Below are 8,526 nucleotides of genomic sequence, written 5' to 3'. Positions count from 1 at the left end.
TGCTGCCTTTATTGTCCCCAGCCCAGGAGTAGGGTGCTCCCAGCCAGGCCCCCAGCCCACCCACCTGCCAGGCCTCAGCCTGGGGCTGTCATGTCCCCATCGGGAAGGGCCAGCGGCACAAGTTACACTGTGGCCAGGGGACCTCAGAGTCCTGCGTGGGGCTGCTGGGCCCCTCTGGCTTCCACTGGGGATCCTGGGCAGTCTTGTCCAGGGTGGAGGGCTGAGATGGCTTCCAGCGGGCGTGCGAGGCCCCACACAAGCTCTCTGGTCAGGCAGGGGAATCGGTGGGGCTTTCCAAGCAATGGGAGAGGCCCTGTCTCTGGTCCTTCCCCCAGGGCCACTGGAAGTGCTGCCTTCCCGACCTGAACATCTGGAAACGAGGAGTAAGAGATGAGAAGTGTGTGGCAGGGAGCCCGCCCTGCCCCACTCCCACTCCGCTGTGCCTGAGGCTCCGGCGCTGGACAGGAGCCCTCTAACCTGCCCAGCCTCCACCCCCAGCCTGCCAGCCCTAACTCCCTGCCTGGGAGAAAAGGGGGGAGGCGATGAAGAAACCAGAGAGATTCCTAGACTATACCCACACCTCCCTCGGGAGACCTGCAAAGTCAGAATCATCCTGTGGTCTCCTGACTTCTGTGCCTGAGGCCCCAACACGCTGGGCTTAAGAAAAAGGCCATCGCTCCCCCACTCAGGCTCCGTCACTGGCCCTGCGCCCACTGGTCCCTGGGTCACCTCCGTTGTCAGCCCTGTTTCTTTGTCTCTGCCCTTCCCTTTGCCTAGGATGCTCTTCCCAGGTCTGAGGCCATGGAAAGGCTGTCTCTGAGCCTCACCCCGATCTGTGGTAGCACCCCGCAGTTCATTTTCCATCTCTGACATTGATCTTGGCCTTCTAGGTCAGGCCCATGGAACGTGCCTACCGACTCAACCGCTGTAGCTCGTTCCCATCTTTAAGAAATGGGAAACTGAGACTGGGAGACAGACGAGTCTCGAACGAGGCCACACAGCCTGTGACGGCAAAGCCAGTGCCCACTCCAGGCCCCAGCGCTGCTGGGTGCCGAGAGCGCGGAGGACCTTACCCGCCAGCAGCCTTCCTGACTCTGTCATGCTGACCCCGCCCCCACCCAAGGAGCCCCTGAAGGTGGGCGGAGGGCTGCCCTACCATCTCAGGTTCCTTGTTTCAAAGACGGTCTCCTCGTCGCTGTCCAGAGAGGCCATCTCGGTGGGGTCCTCGGTGTTGGCCAGGAGCCCGTACCTCCTCCGCTGCGACTTTTTCAACCTGGAAGCAGGCCCAGGCTCGCTCAGCGGCCCTTTCATGGCCCTTCTGCGCAGCTGACAGCCTGCCCCGCTTCCCACCTTCTGCAATAATCTTCTTCTGCTCGACCCCCCGAGATTTGCTGGGAACCGTCCCACTCTCACTGCGTTTCTTCCCATGATGGTCACGAGGGTGATCAGTTGCTCTTATGTCAATAACGGGAGGTGGACATTGCCCTCGGCAGACCCCCAGCGCGGAGACCCCTGGGCTAGGAGTCCAGGGGCGAGGGGAGCCCTGGAATTACATTTCACGGAGGAGAAGACTGAGTGTCAGGGAGAGAGTGACGGTTTGCCAGAGGCAAGGGAACGGCGGTCCCGGACAGAAGCCCCTGCTCCTAACTGCCACCAAGGAGAGCACGGGAGCCTCTGGGACGGACGCAGCACGTACTGAGCTGGGAGACGAGCACCACGCAGCCACAGCAGTGCCAACGGAGCAGAGAGGGCCCCTTGCGAGCGTCTGGACACGGCCAGCTCTGTGTGACAAAGGACCCCCGAGAGGAAGCCAAACGGGGATGTCAGGGGCCTGAGGAGGGGGCCCCGGGCCTGCACCAGGCAGGGCGCGTGCCGCGGGGAAGGCAAGAGGGTCCTCAACTCCTGGGAGAAGCGGGGGCAGAACCTAGACACTGATGATCACGGCCAGCTCGGGGCTGCAAAGGCAGGAGGCGCCAGGCGCGCGGGCGGGCTCCCGTCCGGCCCTGAGCGGGCTGCGGGCAGTAACCATGGGGACGGGTGCGGCCGAGCCGGGGCGGCGGACGCAGGCTGGGCGGGTGCGCGCTGCGCTCGCCGTGGCCCGGCCGGCGGGGCCGCAGAGGCGCCCCGGGAGCCCCGCTGCCCTCCGCCTCCGCGGCTGCGGCTGCGAACCTGGCGGCAGCGCCCCCGACACGACCGAGCGACGCGTCACGTGACGGCCCGCCCCGCCCCGCCCCGCCCCGCCCCGCCCCGCCAGCCACATGACGGCGGCGCCGGAGAGGCGGGGCGCTGGCGCCGCAGCACGTGGGGCGTGGGGCGAGCGTGGATTGGCCGCGCCGGGGCGGCGGCGGCGTGCGGCCGACGCACCTGAACGTCCGGATGAGGAAGTAGAGCACGGCCAGGACCGTGAAGCCCAAGACCACGTAGAGGGAGCGCAGCAGCGGCGAGCCCGGCGCGCCCGGCGGCCTCGCGTGTGTGCTGTTGTGCGGCGCGCCCGGCTGGCTCCCGTTCGTCGCGGCGGGCAGCAGCGAGAGCGTGGTCTCCTCGGCCCCGCGCAGCAGCGCCGGTAGCAGTAGCGCCGGCAGCAGCAGCAGGAGCCGCGGCGGCAGCACGCGCGGCCCCATAGCCCAGCGGAAGCGGCGGCTGCCCCCCGCCCCCGCGAGGGGCTGTCACTCACGGGCGCGGGGGCGAGGCCAGCCAATGGCCCGCGGGGGCGGGGCCTGGCGCCCGGAAACGCCCGCCCCCGACCGCTCCCCTCGCCTCCCCTCCCCCGGCCCGGGAGTTCCCCCGCCCCCCGCGCTCGCCCCGCCCCCGAGGGCTCGGCGCGCGGGTCTGCGCCTCTCGCCCAGCGCGTGCGCCCCGCGGCGGGCGGGTCACAGGGACGCCCGGCGGCGTCGGAGGCTGCGAGATCAGGCGCCGCCGTGCCCCGCGGGCTTCCTCCCGCCCGGCCCCGGGGCCCCCGGGCCCGCCCCCCTCGCGGACGACCGGCGAGGCGGCTGCTGTCTCCGGCAGTCCCGTAGGGGACCAGACTCAGCCTGCGGGAGAGGGGAGCGGGGACCCGGGCCTCGCACGGCCGCACCCTCCTGGGAGTTGAGGGAATCGGCCCCAAGGCAGCTGGAACGGGGCTCAAGCCCAACGTCCTGCGCCCCAAGACCAGGGCAGGGGACAACCCGCCTGGGAAGCAAGGCCGGCTCTGCGGGCGGCAAAGATGGAGGTGCCCGGGGTCACTCCGCCGAGACCTCAGCCCGGGCCCTGGGGACGCCCGCTCCCACCTCGGCTGGGGGACCCGAGGGACCACCTCTTCCTTCCTCAGGCGGGCCACGAACTGCCGTCCGGGCCTTCCTGGTCTGGGTCCAGCTCGTGCCCGGAACCAAGGCCCGCAGAGGCTTTCTCTAGCGGACTCCGACCCCACCCCTTCCCACCCGGCCTCCACGACGCACCCCACACCAGACTCAGATTTGTGGGTGGACACACCATCCCTTTATTCAAACACGCCTTGCACATCTGTCTCGTCACATCGCGGGTGAGGACTGGCCGCCCAGCCAGCGCCACACGCCCGTCCTCCGGGGGCACCTTGAAGCCCCGCACCCCGGCCCTGCCAGGGAAGCACCTGCTGGGAAGACAGGAGGGGTGAGGGGGTGGCAGGAGGGCTGCTCCAGCAGGAGGCGAAGACGCTGCCCCCGACGGGTCTCTCAGCCAGGAGAGAACCCACCGCAAGGGCCAGGCACTGCCAGGGCCAAAGGGCCACGTGTCTCCCACCCCGGGACACACTTACAGGGGACGGGCCGCGAGGGCAGGCAGCTGTGCCTCTGGCTCTCGCTCCCCGGTGAAGTCCCTCCTGGGACAGTGACCCCAGGTCACTGCTGCTCTCAGGTCACCCTTCCGGGTCGCACTGGCTTCCATTCAACCTGCCAAAGCAAAGGAGTGTTAACCCTGACATCCTGGCTGAGCTCACAGCCGCTCCTTCCCGCCTCCCCCGACACCATCCACAGCACCTAGGAGGGTCTCAAACTAGTCATCGGGGCCAACCCAAGAGGCCCCATCACGGACCCGCGTGCCCAGGGCGGGCCTGCGCCTTTCAGATGGGCCAGGCCACCTTCCACTCTTAAGCAGAGCCAGCTACGCACTTGGGAAGGAGCTGCTTAGAAATGGGCGCGGGCTCTGGGAAAAAAAGCCATGGCAGCAGTAGACATCAGAGAGAGCCACTTAGGAGTGTGACTCAAAGAGGTCTAGAAAAGACAGTCAATTGATGAACAAAAAATTCCAAAAGGCAGGGCGTTTGGTGCTCTGCAGTCCTGCTTGCAGATGGAACCTGCGGGTGAGGCTCAACTGCCCGGGCCGCTCGCCTGGCTGCAGGCAGGAAGGGCAAACGGCCGGGGTCTGCCTTTCGCTCTAACTTGATTTAAAAAAAAAAAAAGAAAAATAGAAAAGCGAAAACGTCAAAGGAACACTCCCCGGGTACATGACTTTACTCTCAAATGAGCTCTCGACAAGAGAAGGGATGCGGACGAGGAAAAGGAGTTACCTCGAATTACAGGACTATCTCCACATATGAGCTAGCCCAGGGAGCAGCTTGCGTCTCAGAGGGTTCTGTTGGGCGCACAACACTTCTGTCCTCCGAGGGGCTGCAGCTTCCATAGGCTAGCAGAGAACGCTCAGAACTTGTAAAGCAACAGCAGCGCTATCTAACGAGCCGGTCATTCTGGGGTCACCCGGGGACACTGTCTGCGTCCGCTCTCCGGCCTGCTTTCAGACTAAGGTGCTCCAGGTCCGCGCCGGGTGCCCGCGTGTCCACTGTCCCTGCTAGGCTGCCCGTTCCCGTTGAGCCCTCCGGCTGCCACTGCCAGGAGCCTCCCAGGGCGGCCCTGCACTCTGAGAACCCGCTCCCGACACCCACCTGCTCACCTAACTGGGGCCAGTGGCATTCGGCTGGCACGGGGCCCGGCGAGCATCCCGGACCCTGCCTTCCTGCTCTAGCTCCCGGCAACCTCGGGCGGGCCTGGCGGGCTAGTCCTCTAGCTGCCCTCTGCTCACATCTGCCTGCCTCCAGCCCTGCAGGGCACGTGTGGTGCGATCAAAGGGAGATGGTCAGAGCGAAGTTCATTCAGACGGTCTTTTAATCGGCTTCGTGAAGCCAAAGAAAACTGCGTACAAGAATTCCTTCACCATTTCAAATACAACATCGATGGGATATGCATACGTCTTCCAGTAAAAAAGGACAATATAAATACACGTTTCCAAGAACCTCTCGAGGACGTCTGCACGTCTACTGTGGGTCACACAGGACGGGTGGGTGCCCGGGCCGGGGCAGCTTGGGTGCCTTTGCTGCCACCCTCATGGTCCTACCAGGCTACACTCAGAAACGTTACACAGAGTTGGAAAAAAGCCACAGCTTGCTCAGCTTCCGACAAAGAGCAGATTCAGAGTCTGTTCAATCTCAAAGAGAAGTGACTCAGGACACCCAACTCCGTGGGGCCGACCCCACTAAAAAGAGAAACAAAAAGGGCAACACGACCAAAATCGAAAACAAAACCCTCACAACCCGTGGTGATTTTCTAAAAAAACTCTTGGCTCACGATAAAAAGGTAAAAGTAAAACCGGAAGTGCCTTTCACAAGGTTTTTAAAACCCTCAAAAACGTACAGCGCGTCCTTAAAAAGCAAAGTGTAGTCACGAGGCCATCAGGGGGCCGGAAGCAGTCAGGCTGTGTTTGACGAGATCAGAACCAGTAAGACTAGAAAAGGGGGTGCAGGAGGTGTGGTCACTGCACACTAACGACTCAGCGGAGCTCCCAAACTCTTTAAATATACGGCCATTGGAAGGACGATCTCGAGCAGGAAGAATTTTTACTCGTTGTGTGTAGCTGAGAACAAGAAGCAGGCACAGTGTAAAGGCGCTGAAGCACACGACGAGAGGCAGCATTCCACGCCCGGCCTGGCCCTGGGGGCTCGGCCCTGGGGGCTCGGGAGAACCACCCCTCCCACAGCTGAGGGTGGCGGGCGCGGCCCACATGCACGGATGCTGCCTGCTCTGCTCTGCTCTGCGGGCCCTCGCTCTCCCTTTCCTCCTCGGTCAGGCTGCTTCGGCCTTTACATTTTGTGGTGGAAGTGGTTGCTCGCACTGAAACCCAAGAGGGCAGGCTCGTCCCTTACGGGGCGAGCACAGTGACCAGGCCTGAGCGCTGCCCGCAAAGAGGGCCGAGGCTCACTGCGCTCCCACCACAGGCCCTCGGAGCGCCACTTACCATAGCTGTCGTAGCTGTCTCTGTAGGACCCGCCCGAGCTCCGGTCGCTGTAGCCGCCCCCCTGACTCCTGCTGCAGGAAACACACAGGTGGGTGCTGGAGGACACCTCAGGGGACTCCCACCAGCCCCCGTGCCACCGTCCAACTGAGCCTCCCAGGCCCGCCGCGCAGGGACCCCCTCCCGCACCTGCTGTAGTAGTCTCTGGAGCCGCCGTAGCCCCCACTCCTGGAGTCGAACCGGCTCCCCCCGTAGCCGCGCTCCCCTCCTCCTATGGGAGGAAGAGGAAAGAGAAATGAGCGTCGGCTCCTGCCACAGCGTCCCCAGCTCGTCCCTCAGAGTGGCACTCACCTCTGGAGAACCCACGGCCCCGGCCTCGGCCCCCGCGGAAAAAGCCCCGGCCCCCAGCAGAGCCACCGCGGTACCCACGGGACCGGTTATCAGACGACTTGCCAGCTTGGTCAACCCGGATCTGCCGTCCATCCACGGACTGGAGACCAGAAAGGGACACGGTCAGCCTCTGCAGCTCCCACCCTCGGTCCGCAGCCCGGACCCTCTGGACCCCCTGGACCCCAGAGCAGCCGCCCCTCACCTTCCCGTTCATGGCCATCATGGCGTCCTTGGCGTCGTCGATGTTCTCGAAGGTGACAAATCCAAAGCCCCTGGATCGCTGGGTCTCCCTGTCTTTCACGACCACCACTGTGCAGGGCAGAGATCCTCGGTCAGCACCGGCCCTCCCCGTGAGCAGCCCCGCGCAGCCGCCCGCCTGGCACCAGCCTCACCTTCCGAGATCTGTCCGTATTTTGAGAAGACCTGCTCCAATGACTGCTCGTTGGTGTCAAAACTCAGCCCTCCAACGAAAAGCTTGCCCTCATCTGATGCCATGGTGCCTGTGGCAGACACCATCGAAATCCTCAGAGGTCCTGCAGGGGCCCTGAGACTCACCCCTCCCTATTTTACTTTCTACAAGTAACACATGCTGGGGGGGGGCTTGGGAAATTATTTTTCTGCCCGTTAACCATCCCCAACCCACACCCAGGACTGAATTTAAACAAATCCTTAATTCCCTCATCACTTCAGGCCTCTTGCCCCTTCTTTGTGCCGGGGCCACCTCCGCCCCCCGCCCAGACCAGGGTCTCTCTGAACGCTAGGGACACACGGTGGTTCTGCAGTACTCCTCAGTGCTGCCTGGCTACGAGGGGACGGCCTCCCGGGACACTTAGGGCTGGACCCTGCAGGAAAGCATAGGCCACCATCGCCACGGGCTGAGTACACCTTGGTTTCTGCCCTTTGCAAACAGCGTGGCGCTAACTCCTAACCCGACCATCGGGGGCGCGGGGTGGCAAAGTGCTTGGTCCACTGCAGGTCGCTGTGCAGGGGGATCGGGGGCTCTGCGCCGGGACGGCAACGCGGGGCGGGCTTGTGGGGCGCTGCTTAGACCCACCCTTTAGGGGCCGGGGGCCTCCGCTAAATGGCTCCGAAACACAGGCCAGAAAGCGACCTGCAGCCACGCAGCTGGGACCCAAACTTGGGCGGGAGGGGCGGGGGAGGGGGGAAGTATGGCACCGGGACTGTGTGGCCCTCGCACGACTCCACGGGAAACCGGGGCGGAGCCCCAGCCCGGCCCCGCCCACGCGCGCATGCGCCCCGCGCGCACCCTGCGCCACTCCATCCGGGCACTCGGGGCTCCCGCCATTTCGCTGGGCGCAGCTCCGCGCTCGCGGCCGCCATTTTGCGGCGGTGTCCCGCTCGCGGCGAGCCTGGCCCAAGGGGGATGCCCTCCGACCGCGGCTCGGCCCGGTTTCCGCTGCCCCGCGCCGCCGGCGGGGCGGACTCCACCCCGGGCCCGCCCCGGCACCGCCCCCGCCCAGGGGCGTGCCGCTGCCGCCCCGTCTCGTCCGGCCGGCCGCAGGCCGCCCGCCGCCCCGGGCCCGTGGAGCCGGTGCCGCCAGGGCCCTCACCACTGAGTCGGGCAGGTCCCTGGCGCAGGCGGGAAGACGGCACAGCACAACGACCCGAGCCTCCTAACGCGCGAGTGCTGGGGGGGGCGCGCTGCGCCCGCCTTATGTACGTCCTCGCCATGCCCCGCCCCCCGGGCCCGCCCCCCGCACCGCGTCGGCCAATCAAAGTCCCTGAGGGCCGCGGCTGTGCCTCATATTCATGAGCTGGGGGCCGGGCCTGCGCCGGCCCCGCCCCTGCCCGCGCGCGGGCGCGTGGCACAGTGGCCGGCGGGGACGCGCTCGGTCCGCAGTCCCCCGCCCGTGCGCGGGGGGCGGGGCCGGCGCGCGG

General features: G+C 65.7%; 2 protein-coding genes across 5 annotated transcripts; both read right to left on the bottom strand.

Moving 5' to 3' along the window:
- On the bottom strand, positions 1 to 2,628 carry FAM174C (family with sequence similarity 174 member C). Its single transcript, XM_057709444.1, has 3 exons — positions 2,365 to 2,628; positions 1,157 to 1,273; positions 1 to 370 (listed from the first exon to the last, which is right to left on the bottom strand). Coding segments are annotated over exons 1-3 (375 nt in total). The 5' UTR covers positions 2,622 to 2,628; the 3' UTR covers positions 1 to 369.
- An 840-nt stretch (positions 2,629 to 3,468) lies between these two features.
- Positions 3,469 to 8,316, bottom strand: CIRBP (cold inducible RNA binding protein). 4 transcript variants are annotated; one of them, XM_057709938.1, is made up of 7 exons: positions 8,199 to 8,316; positions 7,020 to 7,127; positions 6,830 to 6,936; positions 6,589 to 6,727; positions 6,427 to 6,508; positions 6,241 to 6,311; positions 3,469 to 3,905 (listed from the first exon to the last, which is right to left on the bottom strand). In XM_057709938.1, exons 2-7 carry the CDS (start codon positions 7,120 to 7,122, stop codon positions 3,901 to 3,903), a joined length of 507 nt encoding a protein of 168 aa, XP_057565921.1. In that variant the 5' UTR covers positions 7,123 to 7,127; positions 8,199 to 8,316; the 3' UTR covers positions 3,469 to 3,900. The 4 variants fall into 4 exon arrangements, with proteins under 4 accessions (XP_057565921.1, XP_057565922.1, XP_057565919.1 ...); XM_057709939.1 differs by having other exon boundaries at positions 6,241 to 6,308; XM_057709936.1 differs by lacking the exon at positions 3,469 to 3,905 and adding an exon at positions 5,097 to 5,859.
- Positions 8,317 to 8,526: the final 210 nt, after the last annotated feature.

Source organism: Hippopotamus amphibius, chromosome 15 (genome assembly GCF_030028045.1).
Source record: "Hippopotamus amphibius kiboko isolate mHipAmp2 chromosome 15, mHipAmp2.hap2, whole genome shotgun sequence".
NCBI lineage: Eukaryota > Metazoa > Chordata > Mammalia > Artiodactyla > Hippopotamidae > Hippopotamus > Hippopotamus amphibius.
This window is presented reverse-complemented; position numbering and strand designations above follow the sequence as displayed.

Bases quoted from the DNA above. Each gene is read 5' to 3' on its own strand.
- FAM174C (XM_057709444.1), bottom strand. From the start codon at position 2,621: ATGGGGCCGCGCGTGCTGCCGCCGCGGCTCCTGCTGCTGCTGCCGGCG. The intron at 1,274-2,364 runs GTGCGTCGGCCG...GCCTGCTTCCAG, and splicing joins TTCCTCATCCGGACGTTCAG to GTTGAAAAAGTCGCAGCGGA.
- CIRBP (XM_057709936.1), bottom strand. From the start codon at position 7,122: ATGGCATCAGATGAGGGCAAGCTTTTCGTTGGAGGGCTGAGTTTTGAC. The intron at 6,728-6,829 runs GTGAGGGGCGGC...TCTGGTCTCCAG, and splicing joins TGATGGCCATGAACGGGAAG to TCCGTGGATGGACGGCAGAT. The intron at 6,509-6,588 runs GTGAGTGCCACT...TTCCTCCCATAG, and splicing joins GGGCCGTGGGTTCTCCAGAG to GAGGAGGGGAGCGCGGCTAC.